The sequence below is a fragment of the Nannospalax galili genome, unplaced genomic scaffold (assembly GCF_000622305.1).
Source record: "Nannospalax galili isolate Female #2095 unplaced genomic scaffold, S.galili_v1.0 scaffold441, whole genome shotgun sequence".
Taxonomy (NCBI): domain Eukaryota; kingdom Metazoa; phylum Chordata; class Mammalia; order Rodentia; family Spalacidae; genus Nannospalax; species Nannospalax galili.
Window position 1 is genome coordinate 2,568,511 of NW_008348089.1, and position 24,224 is coordinate 2,592,734.

General features: G+C 37.2%; 1 protein-coding gene and 1 pseudogene across 2 annotated transcripts in view; both read right to left on the minus strand.

Moving 5' to 3' along the window:
* Window positions 1-2,855, minus strand: part of LOC103743401 — a 3,622-nt pseudogene extending 767 nt beyond the window's left edge.
* The window catches only part of Smarcad1 (SWI/SNF-related, matrix-associated actin-dependent regulator of chromatin, subfamily a, containing DEAD/H box 1), a 95,869-nt gene continuing 74,076 nt past the window's right edge, over window positions 2,432-24,224 (minus strand). For both annotated transcript variants that reach the window (XM_008844621.2, XM_017801012.2), the window contains exons 12-24: window positions 23,497-23,596; window positions 22,332-22,391; window positions 22,168-22,243; window positions 19,640-19,775; window positions 18,676-18,813; window positions 15,508-15,603; window positions 15,297-15,414; window positions 14,983-15,104; window positions 13,729-13,917; window positions 12,735-12,853; window positions 11,511-11,693; window positions 10,530-10,639; window positions 2,432-4,212 (exon numbers count right to left, since the gene is read on the minus strand). In XM_008844621.2, coding sequence (XP_008842843.1) covers window positions 4,151-4,212; window positions 10,530-10,639; window positions 11,511-11,693; window positions 12,735-12,853; window positions 13,729-13,917; window positions 14,983-15,104; window positions 15,297-15,414; window positions 15,508-15,603; window positions 18,676-18,813; window positions 19,640-19,775; window positions 22,168-22,243; window positions 22,332-22,391; window positions 23,497-23,596 — 1,509 coding nt within the window. In that variant the 3' untranslated portion in view covers window positions 2,432-4,150. The remainder of the gene's footprint in view (window positions 4,213-10,529; window positions 10,640-11,510; window positions 11,694-12,734; window positions 12,854-13,728; window positions 13,918-14,982; window positions 15,105-15,296; window positions 15,415-15,507; window positions 15,604-18,675; window positions 18,814-19,639; window positions 19,776-22,167; window positions 22,244-22,331; window positions 22,392-23,496; window positions 23,597-24,224) is intronic.

The following is a 24,224-nucleotide window of genomic DNA, read 5'->3' on the forward strand; positions in this document are numbered from 1 at the left end:
AGCTCAGTAGTAGACTGCTTTCTTGGCATGCTTGAAATGCTATTTAAAAAAAACAAAAAAAAAAAAAAAAAAAAGAAAGAAAGAAAAAGAAAGAGTGGAAAAAGGAGGCGCTACACTTTCTGAAGAATTCAGGGCTACAAGCACTGCACTAGGGGGCAGGGATTCTTGGTAGGAAACGTTCAGCATCCACTAACACACTAGGTGTTTCACTTTAGCATGATTTAAGGTGAACCAGCCTTTCTAGAGGCAGTTCATGACCAGAAAATACTGGAAAGTTAGGTCTCCAATCAGGCCAGAAAATTTATTCTCTTGACCAAGAAGGGGCCTTTCTTGCTACTATAACATCTCTTTGCCTCTCAACAAGGTATTCTGAATTAGAAAAAAAGAAAAAAATGCTAAAAACTTTGGAAGTTATGTTTCATATAAACATGACATGTACTCCAAAGGATCTTTACTTTTTGAATGAAATTTGTCATTACTGCCTATTAGGACAATCTCATTCTATAGACCAACATTATGCAACTAAAGTGATCTACAGGATCTTTTAAACAATCAACAATCCTTTATTTACTGAAGAAAGTAACTTTTAAGCATGGGCATTTTCTTCCACTTACATTTTCACTAGCCTTAATGAAAACAGAACTTTAGGAAATTCAAAATAAAATTCAGGCATAAAATGCAACCAACAGCAGTTTCTATAGGTTAACATTTAACATCATAATTTTAAGTTAGGAAGCCATTAAGGGTGGGGCCCCTCCCTTATGGTCACCTTTAGACTCCACCTCCTATTTCCCTGTGGAGATGACATTCTAATCTGCTCCAATGAAACATACAGTTTCCTCCCTTAATCAAAAAAACCCCCATAAATGTGTGTGTGTGTATGTATATATACATGGTCTTTTTGAGACAGGGTCTCCCTGTAGTCACAGCTGGCCTGTATTCACTATAGAGACCAGGCTGGCCTTGAACTGAGAGATCCGTGTGCCACTCCCCAGTGCTGGGCTAAAGGCGTGTGCCACCATGCCCGGCTATATATATATTTTCTAAGTAATTCCAGTTTGAGGGGATCAGATGCCCTCTTCTGACCTCCATGGGCACTGTACTACAAACATACAAGTAATACATTATACACATAAAATAATTTTTTAGGAAAGTTAATATATCTGAACTTGTGAATCACCTGGCTAAGAGACTAGGAAAGCTGGTTCAGCAGCAGACTTGCTGAGGAGGTGGGAGAATAATCCTTCCCTTAATGAGATAAAGTGCTTATTTTTCTCAGAAACCACTCCCTCAGGGCAGCTCGTTACAGAGCTTCCACCATGCAGGACTGCACCAATTGTCTACTTCTCTGAATCCTAACTCTAAACCATAACTTTTCCTTTTCTTTCTCTCTTTCAAATACTGGCCAAATGCCCAAGCAACCTTTCCCTGAGGCCTTGGGCTTTCTCACTCTTGTTCAGAAGTACCCACCCCACCCTCCTCCTGCCATGCCATGTATCCACTCCTGAACCTGGAAGCTTTCTTGGACTCTACTTCAAAAAGGCATGGCCTTGCCGTCTCTCTCTTCTTCACCCTCCTTTCCCCAGCCAATGCTAAGATTTATAGCTTGCCTACTCTGTTTTCACTCAAATTTGACTAAGAATTCACAAAAGGAAACCCCAATCACCCCAGGACATTTAGATTGTCTTTTTACATGAAAAGCAACATATTCTATCCCAATGAAGGGTCAGATGAGAATACATTTGACAGAAATTTGACAGGAAATCAGATTGGGTATTATAACTGAAAAATAATAGATTGTAAGAAATGTTAACGGAATCAATAATATGTGCTGCTCAAATAGAAGCCCAATCTGACAGACTTCCACCTTCATTATCAGGAACATTAACTGAAGAGCAACGGAACTCACTTTCTATATGAATACCTATTAATAAAAGTTGCTAGTCTATGTTAACATACACAAGACAGATTTCTTATCCACATGTGACTTGTACTTAAAAAAAAAGTGATTTCATTTGCTCATCATATTAACAACTGTGGCTTCTTGTGATCTTTTCTAACAATGGCTTGTGATGTTTAATTACATCAGCTCAATGAAGGGACAAATGAAGATTCATCCTAAGTAACAAACCCCAATTTATTTTTGTTGTTGTTGTTGTTGTATGGGTGTGGTTTTTGAGGTAAGGTTTCTCTGTAGCCGCCGCTGGCCTTGGAACTCATCATGGAGACCAGGCTGGCCTCAATCTCCCAGAGATCTGCCCATTTCCCAAGTGCTAGGATTAAGGGCCTCTGCCACCACACTGGATTTAGATTCTAATTTATTTACAAGCAGTATTAGAAACATAAGATGATCTTGTTTCTGCTCAATATTGTGTACTTTTATGGGAAAGAGGAAAGAGAGAAACTATCACAAAGGGTGTGAAATACAACTTAGTGATGACAAATATTTTTATTAAACCCGAGACATAGTAATAATAATAATAGAGTATCATAGGAGACTCTAACTACATTTCATTAGAGGAAATACGGATATAACAACTACAACAAAAGAAAAGAGCCTACTGTAGAAGACTCATCAATACAGAAAAGTTAAGAGAAATTTATTTTGAGTTTAAAAGGTTAAGACTGCCAACAATTTCACTAAGTGATCTGGGTACTGTGGTCAGGAGGTAGCATTCACACTTGCAGATTCCTGTTAGCCCTGTAGTGCTGAGATATATTCAGTATATTCAATATACCTTCAAGATTAAGTCTACTGAGTCAAGAGTTTCCAGAGTCATTATCTAGTATCTAAAAAGAGAAAATCACTGTAACATCATATCCACCTTCTAGAAAAATCAAGATTTACCTAGCATCTTAGCAATTAGAATGTCTTGAAAAGTATGACCTCCAATAATTAACAAATCTCTCATTTATAAATAAGTTTATTTATAATGGTATTTACATAATAAAAACAAAACACATAAAACTCACAAGTTATACAAAGAATCTGGTGTATGATGAAAACAGCAATATAGACTGACAGGCAAAAATTTAAACAAAGATTTAATAAAGAGTGAAATATCAAATAGACAACTTTACTTCTAAATCTTACTTTGTCACCCACTCTGAACTGGAATTGAACAATGGCTTTCTCTTCAGGCGGTCCCGTACTGGAAATCCTGGGAACAGGTAGATTATATTTTGATAAGAGTTTAAAGTTAATGACTATTTCCATGCAGTACCTAATGCTGCTTTAGTATAAAGTCACATCCGTCTGCTTTGAAATGAAGTAGCTTTAATCTGTTCTGCCAGAAAAGAAAAATGTCACCAACATTTTGCTGATCTGTGGAGATATGGCAGCAAGAAATGCACTGGAGAGAAAGAACTGGAGCAGAAGTGACTGGGTAACAGTTCCAAGAGAAGCAAGAGCCAGGAAAGGGAAATCAATGAAACATGCACAATAATAGGCAGACTCAATACGCACAGTCAGTGCAGTTAGGAAAGGAAAGAAGGAATTAAGCCATGGAGCAGGAGAAGGGCTTCTTTAGTTACTATTCACTGGAAAACAACTTAGTGCCTAGCCAAACAAATTTGTTTTAACAGAAGTAGGAAGAGGACCTGGGGATGTTAGTAGATGGAATGCCACCTTTAGATTCAAGCTGAGTTCTTACTGACATTGGTGAACATCTGCTTCAAATAGCAATAAAATAAAGGCTATATAACCTATACTGCTGCATTCTTTACACTAACATAATAAAAACTTCAAATGAGACAAGCAAAAACAAGATATAAGCATTGTCAAATAAGGCACATGTAAAAATCTACACACATTATCCAGTGAAAGACAATATATATATATATATTTGGAGGTAGAAATAATTACAAAAATACTGACATTTCTAAAGCATTAGCATATTTGTTACAAACAATCACCAACTAATCCCCATTCAGAAAACTGCTTTGTAAAATGATTATTCAACATCTTCAGGATGTGAGCATCTGGAGAATCCAGTTAGTGGCAAAAAAGTTGTCCATATTATGAGAAATGCAACAGGGAAATTATAAAAAGTTACAAATGCTCATAAACCCCATGGTCATCATAATGTGACTGTCTTTGAGTGCACCAAGTTGATACTTCCTCATGAGTCAGGAACTCCAAGTTCTCCTCTCACAGGCCCATTGATGTTTTTAGTAACGTGGCTATATCTGCAGGCATACTTCCTTCATCACCTGCAGGCCAGAAAGTGATGTTAGAAGTAATATATAAACAGCTGAATTAGTAAGATATATTTTCTCTCAACTTTTGCTTTCTTTGGTGAATTCCTACCTATATCCAATTTCCAGTTTGTTTCAGTGTCAACTCATTAAAAACTCTCCCTGAGGAAAAGGCAGAGGCAGACAGATTTGTATGAGTTTTAGGCCAGCCAGGGTTACACATTTTGGGAGGGGGGGAAGACAGATAGATGACGATGTCTGTCAGATGGACAGGAGACAACAACCTCCCTTAACCCATGCATAAATTAGGGCTATTTCCTGTGTACATACTGTCAACATGATAATCTATGGTTATACTTATAATCTGATACAGGCATACATGTATACAGATACAAGAATATAGTTTGGCCGGGCATGGTGGTGCATGCCTTTAATCCCAGCACTTGGGAGGCAGAGGCAGGCGGATCTCTGTGAGTTCAAGGCCAGCCTGATCTACATAATGAGTTCCAGGACAGCTGGGGCTACAGGGAGACCCTGTCTCAAAATAAAGACCAAAAGGAAAAAAAAGAAAAAAAAAAGAAAATAGTTTGGTCTGTATCCCACTCATTACAACACATTAGTATTTCCTTCTCATATTTGCTAATAGAAGAAAAACACTATATAACAAACTGAGTAGGGAAAAAACAACAAAGCCCTTAAATACCAACCCAAACAAGAATTTATTTGTTCTCTTATTTATGAAACAATGGTTTTCTTTAAAAAAAAAAAAAAAAAAAAAAAAAAGAAATGAAAGGGCCAGGGGTAGTAATGCAGCCCTTTAATCACAGCATTCTAGAAGCAAAGGCAGGAGCAAAGGCAGACAGATGTCATAGGCCAGCCTGGGATGGTCTACTTAGTTGAGTTCCAGATTACTTGGAGCTGCATAGTAAGGCACCCCCCTCCTCTCTCTCAAACACACACACACACACACACACACACACACACACACACACACACGAAAAAGGTATAAAAAGCACCATGAGGACAATAGCTGTGTGACCATGCAGTTATAACAGTATGTGACTTATACCTGCTCTACAAGCATCAACAGTACACCAGGTGAGGATTAAAATAAATTACATGTTTACCTCAGTTTTTAATTAAATGGGACCTAAGTCTAGACACAGGAATTACTCAGACTATCAAAGGCACAAAAATGCCCTATCTCAGGAGCACACAGAATTCAGCTTTTTCTTTTCATTTTTTGAGACAGGGTCTCACTATGTAGCCCAGGCTAGCCTTGAGTTTCTGGCAATTCTATCTTGGCTTCCAGAGTGCTCAATTGTAGGTGTGATCTACCATACCAGCTAGGATCCAGACATTCTAAATTCAATTAAGATTTTAGAAATTGATTTACTAATTTTCTGATGGCTCTCAACTCATACAATTTCTGATCTGTTATACGACTGTGCACTACAATGAGTTTTTGGGTTACAAAGCTCAAATGCAGCACAATTAGCCACTTCCCTCACAAATATACATCTCACATACAATAGAAGGCTACCAGAGTATTTTTTTCTACTCTTCTTTTTTTGGTAAAAGACACCTAAACATAGGAACACAAAATACTGCACGAACTCTCAGGAATTCAAAGATACCTTTGCTTATTCACATCTGAAAACAGCCTATGACACCAAGCTGCCACTTGACCTAAATAAACTGACACCACACTAGGGAAAAGTACAGAAAGCAAGGAAGAAGGAAGACTAAAGGGACTTTTCAGTTTAAAGCTAATACAGATGCTAAATAAAGTGTAAGCCTTGACAGGATCCTAGTTTCAAAAAATTATCTACAGCAATAAGTCATTAGGGATCAATTTCATACTATATCCATTTAGCATAATAGTAGTTGGTTCTTCCCTAAGGCCTATGATATGTCTTGCTACAGGTTTCTAGGCCTGATATCAGGGTCAGGTATGGCTCCATTTATACCCATAGGTTAATGCATCTCTCAACTCTCACCAGAGAAGCTTCCTCATATAGGAGACGGTGATTTACACAGAAACTCACACTGGCCAACATGCAGAGAATAAGAGACTGCAGAATGCTTATCCTTGAATAGGATCAATATCAAACTTTGGCCTCCCAAGGCTCAGGGATCACTGTGGAAGAGTGGGCAGATAAATTTTAAGTCAGAGGCAGTGGATGACCGTAAGAAAGAGGTAGTGAGTTTTCAGACAGCTGGGTAGTTACTCACAGCAATGGTAACAGCACCGTAAGACTCACGTAAGCTCAAGCCAGACAAAAGCCCAGACAAGTGGAAGTGGGCAAGAAACCCCAACTCTAGCTGATAAACTACTAGCAAATGGTTATCTGCTGGGAGAGAGTCACTTTTCTTTAAGACTGTGACACTGGGCAGGCTAACCAGGCTCCAGGGGATAAGCAATACTAGGGCATTTGGAGACATGAATAGACCTTTAAAAAAAAAGAAACAGAATACATGAAATCAGGTGGGAAGTACCAAGTGGGAGGGTGCAGAAAGGGGAGTGGTCTAAGTATGATCCAAAATACATTGCATAAATTTTGTAAAAATTCAACTAAAAATTATTTTTAAATTACCTATGAAAAGATATTAAAAAGATAACTGGGAGAACTGTGAGTAGGAAAATATGTGAACACATCTGAGAGTTACTGTTTTTCGTCTTACATGGAAAATGGTATTTTAGCAATATGAACGAATCTAGGTGAAGATGAACTGCCATGCTTTTAACTGACTTTACAATGGCACTGAAGGAGGAGGAGGATTAACACTGCAAACATTAACAACTGTCAGTGAGCTTCTATTCAATATTTTTTATACAAAAATTTCTATAGACATTTTTAAGCCAGGCATGGTGGTGCATGCATTTAATCCCAGCACTTGGGAAGCAGAGGCAGGCAAATTTCTGTGAGTTTGAGGCATGCCTGGTCTACATAGTGAGTTCTAGGCCAGCTAGGGCTACAGGAAGACCCTGCCTCAAGAAGAACCCCCCCAAAAACTTAAAGTCTACTCAATTGATTACTTTAAAAAAATCTTAGATTTCTTTATCATAAAGTTCTCTAGTTAGCATATAGCAAATCAACTGGAAGGCTTGTTAAGACTGCTGAGCACTGGGGCTAGAAAGATAGCTCAGTGGTTAAGAGCACTGGCTGTTCTTGCAGAAGACCTGGGTACATATCCCAGCACCCACATGGAGGCTAACAACTGTCAGTAACTCCAGTTCCAGGAGATCTGACGCCCTCCTCAGTCCTCCATGGGCACTGCATGACACAGGTGCACTTTTAGATATGTAGCAATACATACATACACATAAAATAAAAATATAAATATTTTAAAAAGAAGAAAGACTGCTGAGTACTGTCCCCAGGGTTTAAGTAGCAAGTCTAATACAGGACTTAGGCATTTGCATTTAAAACTGGCAAGATCAAGTGCTGATGCTGCTGATCCTGAGGATAAGACAGGCTCAAAAGACAGAGACCATAAGATCATATGGCAAGCAATTGCAGTCTTTAACCTGCCCCAATATTCCAGGACTTATACAGATTGTCAATAAAGCACATACTCTCAACTGCAAATGTGCCTTTTATTCATGGAGTAAAAGCACTGTTGTGTGCAAGACAGAAAGAAGGGAGTATACATGTACTCTTGGTTCAGTGTCAATTTTTTAAAAATAAAACCAGGAATAGCTACAGATAAAATTATTATAGCTAAGAGAATAAAGGATAACACTGTATCCTTAGTTTTATTTGGCAAAAGTAAAACATTCACTGGGGAAAATATGTAAACAGCTTTCACAAAACAAAGGAAGAAGGCAGAAGGGAAGAGTGGGAAGGTATGGGGTAGTGTCAGTCTTTCTAATTTTTATAAGGCTAATGGCCTAGGAAAATGGCTAAAGTAAGTTGCTGTCTTAACATATACTTGAAAAGAAAGCAGGCAAACTCTTAGACTAATTGCATTTACAGAAATACAAAAATTTGCAAGAATTATGATTCAAAGTAATTAAACATACACAATGTCTTTGTGATTGTGTGAAATTATAATACCAGAAAAAAATTTTGTGTGTTGGGGGAAAGGATGAAGCAAAATAAAACAAGATATAGGAGAGTGAGAAGGTGCCAAGGAGAGTAAGAGAAGAGAGAGAAAAGACAGATGATGAAACCAGAAAATCCTTTTAATAGACAAAATCAAACACCTAAACACCTACAGGAAATGGAAAGCCACTGTATACTGGAATCCCTGCTCCCAAGCTCAGGCTATAGGAGTAACTGGAAATTTATGATTCTAAGAACTGGCTGAAGGGCAAGACACCTAAAGCTTGCCCAACAGAGCCTGTCATTTACCCTAGCTACACAAAACCTAGGGTCTAGTCTCTAGATTTGGGTTGGTGGAGAACAATGAGGTGGTACTGACAACAGGAAAACTGACTAAGAAAACAGTCTAACTCCCACACTCACTCTCAGCTCTGGGAATGCCTCTCCTCACCTCAAGAAACTAGGGAATGAATATCCCTCCAGGGAAGTGAACAAGTCTGCTGGCAAAACTATGCCAAAGACAGTGAGGTATCTGACAATCTGCTGAATCCCTGTAAAGTAACTACTATGGCCTTATTTAGAAACACTGATGGGATAACATCCATGTATCTGAAATTTTTTGACATTACTGGAAGAGATTTTAATTGCTATACTCAATTATAAAAACTACCCTAACAAAACAATCAGGAAAACATGGTTCAAATAAAATCCACCTTACATATAAGCTCATGGGTGTATTTGCTGAAGTCAGCAGCCAGTCCATACAAAGCCTAGTAGCTGCTGGAGTCTGTCTCATCTTAACAGTCCTCACCCTTAGGTAGAACTCAGCTGATTTATAACTCAAGCTCTCTCTAATGTTCACCACCCTAAGCTCCCAGAGCACCTAGAAACAACTGTGATACAATAAGAGTAAGTATCCATCTGATCATAGATATTTCTTGCATCTCTGAAGACAGGTTAAAATGTAATAATCTCGATAGTAGAGAGTCTAATAAAACACTGGGACAGTAAATGTTCAAAGGAAGTTTAAATGAACTATTATCAATATCAGGAATATCTTTATCAGAATGATGAAAACTGCTTACATTTCCAATTAAATTTAAAATTAGTAAGAAAAATAAGATGCAAGTAAGAGTGCAAGTTTACTTGTGCAAAAAGGGAGAATAGTATATATGCATATATAATTTTCCATGCTATATGCATTAAGTAGTTGGTCACATACTTAGGCCGACATGAATTACTTTCATGGGAAATGAGGTCATAGATCCTGTTTGTGCATTTATTAGCTCTTGAGTTTTAAGTTATGAGAATATACTACTCTTTCAAAATTATACATATAAAGAAAACATTTAATGTAAAACTTTAAATTATATTTTTTTAACAGTGGAATAGAAAGGAGCAATAGCTCCTTTATTATTTATTATTATTTAATATTACTTATAAGGCAGGCGTGGAGGTGCAGCCTTTAATATCAGCACTCGGGAGGCAGAGGCAAGTGGATCTTAAGGCCAGCCTGGTCTACAAGTGAGTTCCAGGCCAGCTGGGGCTACAGGGAGACCCTGTCTCAAAAAGACAAAAAAAAAAAATCCAAACCAGGATATTTATTTACGGTTTCGCATTAAAATTCTTTAGAAGTACATCTTATTGCATTCTATTTCAATAAGTATTTACTAGTCAAAATAAAATTATGTAAATGTTAGGGCTCTTAAATATAATGATGTTATAAGATATGTTGGGGCTGAAGAGACGGCTCAGCAGTTAAGAGCACTGGCTGCTCTTGCAGAGGACCAGAGTTCAGATTGCAGCACCCACATGGCAGCTAGCTTCAGTTCCAGGGGATCCAACACCTTCTTCTGACCTTACGGGCACTGCACGACACAGATGCACTTACACACATGCAGGCCATACTCTCATACACATAAAATAAAAATAAATGAAAACTTTTTCAAAGCTATGCCATGCAATATTTCAAACCTTGAGCTCACAGTAGTACTCATGTAGTAAGGAAATCAAAAGACTGAATGAAAACTGTAGAGCCAAGATTAATTTTATTTGAGATACTATGATATCAGAAATAAGAGATGGAAGAGACAGAAGTTTCAAAATCAACTTTCATACCAGTTCTGGCAGAGCAGACGTTGGTTAACTATTGCACTTGATGCAAATTTGCACAATTCCTTCTATTTTGTCCCCCAACTATACACAGGGGTTAAGATCTCAGGTAATATTTCTTATTCCCTTATGTTTTACTAAAAACTAACACTATGTTTACAAATAGCTTACCTTCATCTACTGTGGTCATGTCTTGTTCTAATTTCAACTTCTGTTGGTTAATTTTTAGCATGGATTCTTCAATTGTTCCTTGGCTTATTAATTTAATAACTAGTACTTCTCTAAAAAAAAAAAAAAAAAGATGCATGATATGCCCATGGATTACTAAAGTTATTTAGATACATGTATCTAACAATCCTATAAGAATAATTTGAAAATACCAGACACAATGGCATGACCCAGCACTCAGAAGGCAGAGGCTGGTGGATCTTGGCAAGATTGAGGTCAGCCTGGTCTACACAGCAAGTTCCAGGTGAGCTGGGGCTACAAGGAGATCCTGTCTCAGAAAGAACCGCCCCCCCCCCGCAAAAATGAATTTGAAAATTATGACCCCCCCTGCAATTTTTTTTTCCTCAAACCACTGAGACTGGCATTTTAAAAGTATTCAAACATCTAGCAGATACATCCTTTCCTATAGATCCAAGAGAACAGAAATGTATATACCTTGGAAATTACTGACAAAATTACAATAGGCTGGAGATTGAGCTCCATGATAGAGCACTTCCTGGGCTAGCATGACTACCTTGTATATACTACCTTCTTATTTGTTTGGAGGCTAGCCTGACCTTGAACTTACTCTGTAGGATCAAACTAACTTGCACCTTGTGGCAATCCTGCCTTAGTCTCCCAAGCGCCAGGATTACAAGAGCCACCACACCCAGCTAATCTTTTTCACAGGGGCTATACTAATGATAATACTACATCTTCATAAACTGTAGAACTTTTGGCATGAAGAGGTTATCTTAATTACTTAAAAAAAAACAACAAAGTACATAGTAAGTTACATTGTGGATCTCATTAATACATGCTGGTTAAAAAAATACAGCAGCAACTATATTTTGATGAAAACTAAGACAACACACTTATTCTAATATTCTGTACTAATTAAACTTACATTTGATGAAAAATAAAATTTCAACTGAAAACACATACTTAGTCTGGCCCACTCTATGGCATCTGTCTTCTGCTTGTTTGTCATTGTAAGGATTGCAATCAATATCATGAAGTATAACAACATTTGCTGAAGTCAGATTTATTCCTAATCCACCAGCTTTGGTTGACAAGAGAAATACAAAGATATCCATATCGGTATTAAACTCATCAATTAGATGGATCCTATAAGACAAATAGGTTCAATTTTACTAAATATTAGAACTGCATCATACCACATGGAAAGCAAGTTCAAACACTGTCCATACACGCTTCTCATTAGCTTTGTGCCTCATAGCTGTCACTGATGGACCCTCTCAACTTACCAACTATTTCATACTAATGCTCTTTTAATTAACTGTTACTTTAATTCAACCACTCAGATTTGATTAATTTGTAAACTACTAGTTTGTCCTTTGATCTAGATGTTACCTATCTGATCTTTATGAACTTCCCAGAAGTCTGACAACTAGAAGTGGTATAATCAATACTCAAGATGAACGAAGAACTTCGAGATCAAATGATACCCATGTATGCTTTGGGCATTATTTTTGCCCTTACACTAACATGGCGGGGGGGGGGGGTCATTCTAACTGATAAATCAAGACACAAAATTACATATCAATTTCAATTTCAACAGACTAAGAAAATTATTCTATTTTACCTTTTTATTTCTTTAAAGCCTGGAAGAACTGTTTGGTTTGTTTCCTTCCTCTCCCCAATCCCCAAGAGGGTGTACTCACTAAATACTGTAGTGTGGCTTCAAACTTGAGATACTCTCACCAAAAAAGAATTTTTTTCTAAAAGTTTAGTTAGCCTTAAAATATGAACTATCTGACTTAAAACAATTTTAATTAAAAGCAGGTGCTTTAAACCTTGGATAAACTTTTTAGCAGGGAAAATTCAAGGCTGGGGACATAGCTCAGTGTTACGGTACTTGCTTAACATGTGAAAGGCTCTGGGTTTGATCTCTAACACCACAAAAACAACATAAAATAAAACAAAGGAGGAAATTACAGAAAGCATACAATTCCCACAGTTTTCCAAAATATATTTATATGTAATTCTGGAAGAAAATATCCCTCATTTTAAAGTAATAATTTGAAATAACAAAGCCTGAGACTCAAAGTAACAAATTTCTATCAAATGCTTCAGATATTTAAAATGCTAGCAAATAAAAAAAAAAAAAAGAATGATATTCTGAAACTAAAGTGAAAGAATACCAACCTTTCAGAAATTTGAGTCTTTCCATCTAATCGGAGGTACCTATGCTGATGATGTTTTAAGAGAACCTCTAAAATATCCAGCATCATGGTAAACTGGCTAAATAATACAACTCTATGGCCCTGTGAAAATACATGCATGGATTAGAGAGAGGAAAGTCAAATCATTACACACCCAAGCCTTGAGGGTTAAAACATTAGAGTGCTACAAAGAGCACTGAGGCAACTTTGCAGAAAATTCCCTATGATAAAACTATCTAGTGATCAAAAAAAATGTTTTTTAAGTAACACTCAAGAATGATACCTACAATAAATTTCTCTATGATGAATTAAAACTTCAGTAGAAAAATGTAACTCTCAATTTTGAATTTAAGGATAGCTAACTATTTCTTTGTTTTCATAACAGAAGATCATTCAATGTAACCTGATATATAATCACTATTTGTTTTGGCTTTTTGTTTGAGACAGGGTCTCCCAGTAGCCCCAGCTGGCCTGGAACGGGCTATATAGACCAGGATGGCCTGGTTTCATAGAGGTTAGCCTGCCTCTGCCTCCCAAATGCTGGGATTAAACACATGTGCCACCATGCCCAGCATAATTACTATTTAGATGTTAATCCTGCAAATTTAAGCTATTTCACATAGATGGCAATATCCTTTGAAGAATCTGACAAGTAGTCATCTTTGAAATAATGGTAATTAAGACTTTTAAAAAATTAATAGAAATGTAGCCTAATCTAATTTTTATTGTTCTCTCTGAAGTTCTATACAGAATAACCAGGAAAATACATGATCAAATATGTGAAGAAAATGTTCAAAACACTAGGTTCTAATAGAATGTAGACAGACGAGGCTTCGAGAAAGTGAAATCGGAGAAAAGTACTTTAGGAAGTCCAACTAACTGGAAGATATAAAAGGAGAGTCATTCTGTTTAATGCCTTCTGTCTCATAAGTTCAACTGACTGGAAGATACAAAGGGAGTGTCATTCTGTTTAATACCTTCTGTTTCAACTCAGACAAGATGCATCCTAAGGCTCGGAATTTCCCAGAATCTAAAATCAAATCCATGTCTAACTGGTAATTGTTAATGTGTCGATATTGTTTACAAAGTACATGTAGTTCAAAGTCTGTCATAACTTCCATGTCTTCAAAGATCAGGTCAGGGTTAGCCTCACAATGTGTAGGTTCCTTTTTAAAATGAAACACAACAAAACATAACACTTCAAAATGAAATAATCTATAATAGATCAGAATTATTTAATAAAAATTTTCACATTCGAAAAAATACCTAAATCATAGACTATTTTAGAACAGATTTGGTGTAAGAAATTAGTATTAATTTCAAATGTCACAAAGGAGAGATGTTTACTGTTCTAGAGATAGCATATGAAATACAGATGCAGTAATTTTCTTTTAATTCTATTCTAACATTTCTTATCAAGATAGCCATTACTAATATATAAATAGACCCTTTACTCTTACTATGTAAAGCAATATCCCACTCTTTGGAATTTCACTCAAAATAATCCTCACAAACATCTAGTGGGTATAAATGAAACAAGAGTGGTATAAATATGAGTACTAACTAGAAAATGAGCAAAAGTAACACAGGCAGAGGGTTTCTTCATATAAATTTTTACTTTCTCATATGCTTAAAATAAACTAAAAGGCAACTGGTTGTATTCAACACACAAATCTGTACATGGACAAAATAAGGTATTAAGGAAGAATGAGGCAAAAATAAAGACTAAAATAATGAAGAGAAAATAAAGAAAATAAATATGAAAATTGTGTCATTAATCGAGGCACAAAATCTGAGGGACCTTTTAGGTTTTAATTTTTAAAGTGACTTATGGAAGTCTAGTTCAAGAATTCGTAAAGTCTCCTTATAAAGTGCCAGTGACCAGCTATGGTAAATGGTAAATATTTCAGGCTTGGTAGGCAGCATGCCCTGTGCTGTGTGGTTCAGCTCTGCCCCTACCAGTCAAGGACAACACAAAAGGGCATGTTTGTTCAATAAAAAACAGTTATCACCCTGGTTTGCTGATTCCACATCTAGATTACCAGTCCACCTTGCTCTTTTGTCCCCCAGATTATCTTTGTCTTGAAAATGGTTTTCAGACTAGTGCTTAGTGCTAATGACAGAACGCTTTATGCTTTGTTAGCATGTGAGAGGCCTAAAAGAGCAATATGCCTGACAAGTTCAGCAGTCTGACTTTCAGCCTAACCACTCTCTTAACCATAAACCCTTACCTTTAGCATAAGCTGAGACATCTCCTTCAGTTTTTCAGGTGTATAATACTGGCGGTGTAATAAAGGATGATTGGCCATTTTTCTCAACTGCATCATGACATTGCACATTTCTGTATTTTTTTCTGTGATCCAAAGAATATACTAATTTTTAAAAAATTCAAAGTAATAGCTATTTACTAAACTATATCTCAATTTCCAAAGTTTTTAAAATATTCTACTTTTTAAAAATGAATAAAGTCTATTTATCATAAAACTAAACAAAATGCAGGCCTAGTACAAGATTTCTTTTCCATAAACTGTCAAAGTCATTATACCCAGGTTATTGATAGACTTTTTCAATCTGTTGAAAAGGCCCAAGTAGAGTTGCTCCTGCTTCTCTGACATTGCACAAAGCTCAATTTGATCCTTCTTGGCAGGTAGTTGCTTGAGAACCTAGAAAAAAAGTGATACAAGGTGATTTTTCCAATAAAAAGGGAAACAGAATTCTTACAAATTGTAACCAAAAACATCCAGACAAAGAATTACCTCCTCTTTCACTCTTCTGAGAATAAATGGCTTAATGATCTGTTTTGCATGGGCTATTCTCTCCTTTTCATAAATACTCTGCTCATCTGCGGGCTTCTATACAAAGTAAAACCACAGCATTTTAGAAATTTTAAATGATCACACCAATTCCACATTACAATATGAAATTTTTTCTACAGACCCTAAAAATCACCAAAATGAAAATTCACACTTGACTGTTTAGACTTTTCCCAATAGGCAGTGGGTACAGGTCAAATTCATAGGCTTGGGTATGCAAGACAAATGTCTACACTTGAGTTATACTAGTAGCCAGAAAGTCACTTTTGCACTGAGCTGTATGCTAGCTGGAAGATCCATATATACTTTGAGGTTTCATAGTATGTAATCATGTATTTTACTGAAGTAACAAATCTGAATAGGATTAGATGGTACCTAGATTTAAAATTCCAATTCAGTCATTACTGACTCACATGAAATAAAAATCTGTATATGTTTAAAGAGAAAGGGAAAAAAGGGGGAAAGAAAGAAAACTTCTTTGTCTTTATGAAAATGTTCACCCCAAAAGCTAACACATCTTGATAAAAATCACAAGGATTGGTTGGGACTGAAGAAATGGCTCAGTGTTAAGAGCACTGGCTGTTCTTGCAGAGGACCCAGGTTCAATTCCCAACATCTATACAGCAGCTAACAACCATCTCTAACAACAGTTCCAGGGGAATCCAACACCTTCTGACCTCATGGGCACTGCACAACATAAGTGCACTTAGACACATGCAGGCAATACACTCATACACTGAAATAAAAATAATATTAAAAAAAATAAAATCACAAGTATTAAAAGTAGGAGACAGTATCTAGCCAAAACTGATGGTTTTGAAGAATTACAGAGTAAAACTTCATTCTAAGAAGTCAAAGGGTCCTTTAAACCTGTAAACTAGGGCTAAAAGAGTAGTCTATTTCTAAAATTGTACATCAAGGAGGAGAAATTCACCAGTAAACATCAAAAAGGTAGCAGAAATGCAATTAGAAGACTATCAAAGAAAAAACACCCATAAAAATCTTAGGTCTAGCCAGGCATGGTGGTACACGCCTTTAATCCCAGTACTTGGGAGGCAGAGGCAGGTGGATCTCTGTGAGTTCGAGGCCAGCCTAGTCTACATAGTGAGTTCCAGGATAGCTGGGTATACAGGGAGACCCTGTCTCAAAAAGACCAAACACACACACACACACACACACACACACACACACAAATCTTAGGTCTAGCCTAAATGATGAGCTCCAGGTTCAGCTGAGAGTCTTGTCTCAAAAAATAAAGGTGGACATGCACCAAGTGGTGGTGGGTGCTTAGACTGGTGGTCCAGAGAAGAGACAGATTTTTACAAAAATACAAGTTTATAGGGATCCTGGCACCAAATGGTGGTTAGTTCACAGATGTGGCCAAGACTCGGGAACCTTCTAGAAGAGGGAGCAGAAAGAATGCTAAAAGTCAGATGAGCAGGAAGAGGGCTGGGAAATGCTGTCTTACGGGCCTTACATGAACATGGTAATCATAAACTCGAGAGCAGCTGTGATCATCTGCATAAGGTTCGCACAGACTGAGACTCTAAACATTCAGTCCTGGACCAGGGAGCTACTGGCAATCAGGGCTTTCTAGGAATAGAAAATCATTGTTTTCACTGGTATAGCCACTGATGAGTTTACCATGCTCCAGTGGATGGCTCCACATTGTTTTCACTGGTATAGCCACTGATGAGTTTACCATGCTCCAGTGGATGGCTCCACATTGTTTTCACTGGTATAGCCACTGATGAGTTTACCATGCTCCAGTGGATGGCTCCACATTGTTTTCACTGGTATAGCCACTGATGAGTTTACCATGCTCCAATGGATGGCTCCATACTCATGCCCATTGGAGCAGGGTTGGTTAAGTCCAATGGGCCACAACATAAAAATAAAACAAATAGACATGGAAGTGGGATGGGGACTGGTGGGAAGAGGGGACTGGTAGGGATGGGTGGGAAAAGGAAGAGAGAGGGTAGCCAGATGAGTGTGACCAGAAGATACTATGAATGTTATGAAAGTGTCAAATAATAAAACAATAAGGTGGAAAGCATAAGAAGATACCCAAAGTCAGTCTCTGGCCTCACCCACATGCACAGGTGAGAGCACTTACACACACACACAGACACACACACATCATGTACAGAGAAGAATATAAAAGACAAAGGCGAAGGTCATCTTAAAAAGCTCAGGAGTGGGTGTCCTCTCAAAGTTTCAGACAAGTGACCTAAGAATGAAGCTGCTTGCCCAAAGTTACTGAGCTCATCCAAGGTCACTGAGTTCAAAGCAGAGAACTAGAACCCTTGGGTCTAGTCAACTCTCTACACTCTACAGCAGACAAAGAGCAAGAAGAGCCACGGAAAAGAAAGTTGGAGCTTGGAACACACACACACAAAAAAGGGCATCTTTAAACGCTTGTATTGTCTGCAAGACACTACTTTTCTCATCAGACTGTACATGGTAAAATCACAGAGCTAAGATATCATGACATCACTGTATTAATACCAGTCTTCTGAGAGGATCTTCCAACCTCACCCCTAGAAGCCTCTGGCTTCCCAAAATAGTGAATGTACTGGTAGGAGTTACTTACCTGCTACGTACCTGTAAATTCTAAAATTCTAAGACCCTAGATCTAGCTTTGGAAAAGTCAGTCACCTACTCCAACATAAGAATTTTTCTAGTTTAGCCACTAGATACTAGTTTTCTGTTTTTAGTTGCTTGTATGATATTAAAATTAGTGGAAGCTTACTCAGCTAAAGGATACAGAATTAAAGGACTACACTAAAGGATACAGAATTAAAAAGGATACATAAAATAAACATATATACATAATATATACACACACACCCCAAGATATTATATCTTTTAGCTTTCTGCGAATTTAAAGTGTTGTTTTACTCAGATAGTTAGAATACTAAAAATTCAAAACTTCTAGGAATTGATTATAGAAGTTGTTAATTATTTTCCTCTTGGCTGACTGTTGATTTGCTCATATATAAGAGTATCAACAGCTTCAACTTCTTTCATACAGCACTATGAAAACAACAAAAGTGCAAATAGTTGAAATAAAATGGAACACATTTGGGGGAAATATGCATACATCCTTACCGTCTTAGAGGAGAACATTCTTCGAATTTCACTCGTGCTGCTACTGAACATATGTGGCATGACAAAATTCAATAATGACATGAGTTCTAAGAGATTATTCTGCACAGGTGTGCCTGTGAGCAGTAAACGGTTATTTGCCTATGAGTGAAGACAAAACTTAGATTAGCTTTTTTTTTAAGAACCACATCCTCCTTGTCTACCTTGCCTAGTAAAGAGTAAAAGGAAAGAGAGGAGGGAAATTATAACCACCCTCAACAATTTTACTTTCTGTAATAAAAGAAGAGTTTAGGTACTGGATGTCTGTTACTATCATCTATTGTATTTTATACAGAATGTGAAACTGCTGGCCACATTCTGTTAAGTAGTAACTGTATACTACATAACTTGATGAAGTGATAAAAGATAAAGTTTTTTTGTTCTTTTTGAGACAGGGTCTCCCTGTAGTCCCAGCTGGCCTGGAATGCATGTAGACCAGGCTGGCCTTGAACTCACAGAGATCCACCTGCACCTGACTCCCAAGTGCTGGGATTAAAGGCATATGCCACCACGCCCAGCTCAAGATAAAGTATTTTTGATATTTACTTTATCATATGAAAATTGAGGCTCATGTTTTGAGCTGAGAATATTTTTCATATTTTTAAAAATTACTGAAAAGAATGAGAAATACGTGACAGAGGCCACTGAAAACACAAAGCAATACCTTTAAAGAATAAGCATGCTGACTCCGATACAAAATATTATATATATTGAATTATATGACATTAATTTTTTTTTGGAGACAGGGTCTCCCTGTAGCCCCAGCTGTCCTGGAACTCACTATGTAGACCAGGCTGGCCTTGAACTCAAAGAGATCCACCTGCCTCTGCCTCCCAAGCGCTGGGATTAAAGGCGTGTGCCATGATGCCTGGCATATGACCTTAATATTTTATCACAACTCTGAACCACTTATAAAACGCTTTCTTACATTAATTGTCATAAGGTGCTGATAGCGGATAGAGCCCATATTCTTCAGCATGTGGCCCTCATCAAAAATTGCATAATTTAGTTTCAGCCGCCGAAAGAGACTACGGTCATCAGAACTGCTGATTGCACAATTATCCCTGCCACAAAAGAAAATAAAGTATTTAGATATTTTTTAGGAGCCTATTGGGATACAAAGTTCTTTAAAATTTAAAAAAAAATTTTTTTTAGAAGGGTTGGAAAAATGATTCAGTGGTTGAGAGCACTGGCTGTTCTTGCAGAGGACTGAAATTCAGTTCCCAGCATCCATGGTGGTTAACAACTATAACTCTAGGTCCTAGGGATCCCACACCCTCTTCTGGCCTCCATGGACATTGCAGGACATGGGTGCACTTACATACATGCAGGCAAAACATTCATACACATAAAATAAAAAATTTAAATTAATTTATGTATATATATATGTATTTTGTATGTGTGTATGCACATGCCTGTGACATGTGTGTAGGAGTCAGAAGACATCTTGCAAGAGATTGTTCCTTACAATGCCAGTCCTAGGGATCAAATTCCAGTTGTTAATCATAGCAACTAAGGCCCATTGAGTCATCTCACTGTCCTATAAATTATTTTTCTTTTGACACACTAAATACATCAAGTACTCAAAATACTGATGTATTTATATCAAATAACTGTTATGTTCATGTAATCCAATTATGAAAGCTACAGTACATAACTAAAATTTAAATGTTACAGTATTAAGACAACTTCAATACACTTGAGAAGCAGCAGATTCAAGTATAATCTGGTATTGCTTTATGCTTTGCACCCTATGTTTTTCTATTTTATAAAGCAAAAAATTATACAAAGATAAGCCAGTAGAGTGGGTCAAAGAATTACAGCTAAAACCCAAGACTTCAAGACCACATATGAGATCTGCTTCATTAAAAAAAAAGATAAATAATTCTTAAGGTGGTAGGAGCCTGGAGAGATGGCTCACTAATTAAGAGCACTCGTTCCTCTTATAGAGAACCTGAGTTCAATTCCCAGCACCCATATTAGGCAACTCCCAGCAGCCTGTAACTCCAGTTCCAGGAGATTTGATGCTGTTTTATGGCCTCCATGGACAACTGCACACACGTGGTGCACATACACACATTTCAGGCACACATGTACACATAAAATAAGTAAACCTAAAAAATAAACACAAGAAAGAAAAAAATAAAAATTTGGATAAATTCCACAGAAGGCAGTAATAAGAAATACCCAACAGAGCCAGGTGTGGTGGAGCACAACTTTAATCCCAGCACTTAAAAAGTAGAGGTGGGCATATTTCTGTGAGTTCAAGGCCAGCCTGATCTACATAGTGAGTTCCAGGCCAGCTGGGGCTTATGGGGAGACCCTGTCTCAAAAACACAATAAAAAAAAAAAAAAAAGAAAGAAATAACCAACAGTTAAACTGAGCTTTAAATAAGCTATATAGCCAGGCATGGTGGTTGTGTGCCTTTAATCCCAGCCCTTGGGAGACAGAGGCAGGTGGATTAAAAGAAGACTGAGGCCAGCCTAGTCTACATAGTGACTTCCAGGTGGGCTGGGACTAGGGAGACCCTGTCAAAAGAATAACCAAACATAGACAAAAAACAAAATAAATGACCTATAAAATAAATGCATTAAGCTTTCCATCAGATAGTAATAGTTCCAACCAAGTAGTTAGTAGCTATTCAGATATATTTGTCAAGCTGGGCATGGTGCAAGCCTGTGATCCCAGCACTTAGAGGTGGGGTAAGAGGATCAAGAATTTAAGGATAGGGGGTTGAAGAGACAGCTAAGCAGTTAACAGCAGTGGCTGCTCTTGCCCAAGACCAGGGATCAATTCTCAGCACCCACATGGCAGATAACTACCCTCCTAACAACTCTCCTTAACACCAGTTCCAGAGGATTCAACACTCTTTTCTGGCTCCCACAGGCACTGCACAGCACAGGTGCACTTACATACATGCAAAAGTAACACTTGCACACATAAAAATAAATAATTCTGTTTAAAAAAAACAAAAAAACTGAATTTAAGGATATGTGCAGCTACATGAACTGGAGACCAGCCTGAAGTAAATAAGACTTTGTCCTGTCTCCAAAACAAAACAAGAATAGTTACCTTTGTCATCCTTATTCTGCCCAAACTCAAATTTCTCATCAAGAACATGAGATTTCACTGTACTTATCAGTATTTATTTGCAAGTAAAAAGTATAAATCATAGTGCTGGGGTATCTCAAATTTTACCCTAAGCTTATTTGAAAGAGTCCTGCACTGCTTTCAATTAAGTGAACAAAAACTTTCACACCATTAAGAGTGAACTAGCAAAACTCATAAACTGACCTACCCCAACAAATGAAGATATGCCTTCATCTCCATTCACTTTACTGCTTCTGCTACATGGTTCCCAGCAAACTCTCCTATATATCTTACTACAAAATATTTTTTTCATTTGCGTATTATACAAACTCTCCCACGTCACCCAAGTTTTTCTTAATACTTACGTTGTGACAATTACATTGTAATCTTCATATTTACTATGAATGTTGAATCTAATTTGTTTACGTTCTTCCTGAGAACCTAAAATTTTAAAATGAAATATTTTGATTCTATTTATTATATACATTGAGTTTGAAGAAATTCCAAAATGTAAAACATAATGACTTACCATAGTAACAGAGCACATTTAAAGTAGGGCACCACAGGTTAACTTCTCTTAACCAGTTATCTATGATACAAAAGAAATTATTTAAATCTGTTATTGTAGTCAAAAAGTTTGAAAGCTACACTTTTACAAAATATAAATCATAACAATTTTGCTTATAAAACAGACATCAAATATTACTCATTATGATCTAAATGAGAGGTCTGAAGTAGCATCAAAATGAAGGGCAAGGCCCAGGTATGGTGGCACACACCTTTATTCCTGGGGGGGAGGGGGGGAGATGACACACAACGATGACAAGCGGACGGATCAGATTTCTGTGAGTTCAAAGCCAGCCTGGTCTACACTGCTAGTGACCAAGACTACCATAGTAAGCCCCTATCTCAAGAAAAATAAAACAAAATGAAGGGCAAAGGGCAAAAGATAACCTGTAATAAGTCATTATTCCAACTTAGAGATGATCTTTATTCTATATTCATATGCACAAAAATCCTTCCATATTAACTTTTACATTAAGTTAATCATAAAGAACAGAAAAATTATTTAAGCAGAAATTAAAATACATACTTCCAGATTCAACACGCTTATAATGCTCAGTAGAGTGGTAATGCCAGCTTTCAGGAAGCTGAGTCAGAAGATCACCTGAGGCCAGAAGTTCAAGGTAATCACCAATGGGCAAGCTACAGAGAGCTCCTCTTTACCAACATCTCAGAAAATTATATCTTACTCTTTTGTTTCTTTGTCTTGTTTGTCTGACAGAGTCCCATGTAGCCCAGCCTGACCTCAAACTCACTACATATCTGAAGATGACTTTGAGCTTCTGAACCTCCTGCCTCTATCTCCCAAGTACTAGGATTACAGATGTGTGCCACCACACCCAGCACCACTTACTCTAAAAAATAATTTAAAAGCATTATGAACAAAACTAAATGACCGTATCTGGCTCTTGAAAAAGAACAGCAATACAATCAAACACACATATGTACATTTACAAAAAGGAGAATCTAGGGGCCATAAAAGTTGGTATTTATCAACATACACACACAGATATACACAGACAGAAAGACACACATACACACACACACACACACACACACACACACACAGAGGTTTCTACTAATATAAAGCACTATGAAATAGAAAACTAGTTATCCCCGGCATTACAAACCTATGGTTGAGGCTGGAACAACAATCAGATGAGGCCCTTTATTACCCTCCTGATAGAGATACGCCAGGAATGCAATGGCTTGAATGGTTTTGCCAAGGCCCTGAAATTAAACAGTTTAAAACACAAGAAAATGAAATTTTAAAATGAACAGTAAGTAAATACTTCAAAGTCAAAAGTAAAAGGAATATTTCTTGCTATAATGAACTCTGACTTCCTATCATAGAATTCTAAGATTTTTCTACTTACTAGGTTCTTCTCAATGGAATAAAATAGTCTCCAAATGATGTTTTAACTTGCTTTAATGAGCAGAATGGATGAATTTTTAACTGCTGTTTTATACATGACACATAATAATAGGGAAGAATTTTGCACTGAATGAAGAGTCTAATAATTTTGGGGGGTTTTGTGGTTGTTGTTTGAGACAGGGTCTCCCTGTAGCCCCAGCTGGCCTGGCACTCACTATGTAGACCAGGCTGTCCTTGAACTCGGAGATCTGCCTCCCAAGTGTTGGATTAAAGGCATGAGCCACCACGCCTGGAAATTTTTTTAATTTTTATTTAGGCGTCTCTCTGCTTAACACCCCTGTGACTTAGCCCCATCTCATTTCTCTCTTCTTTAGAGTCCCCTGCTGAGACTCTGCCCTTACAGACGCTACCCATGGTCTCAGTTTACTTTAAAACACACATCTTCAGAAAGATCATAAGAAACAAACTCGCCTGAATTTTCCA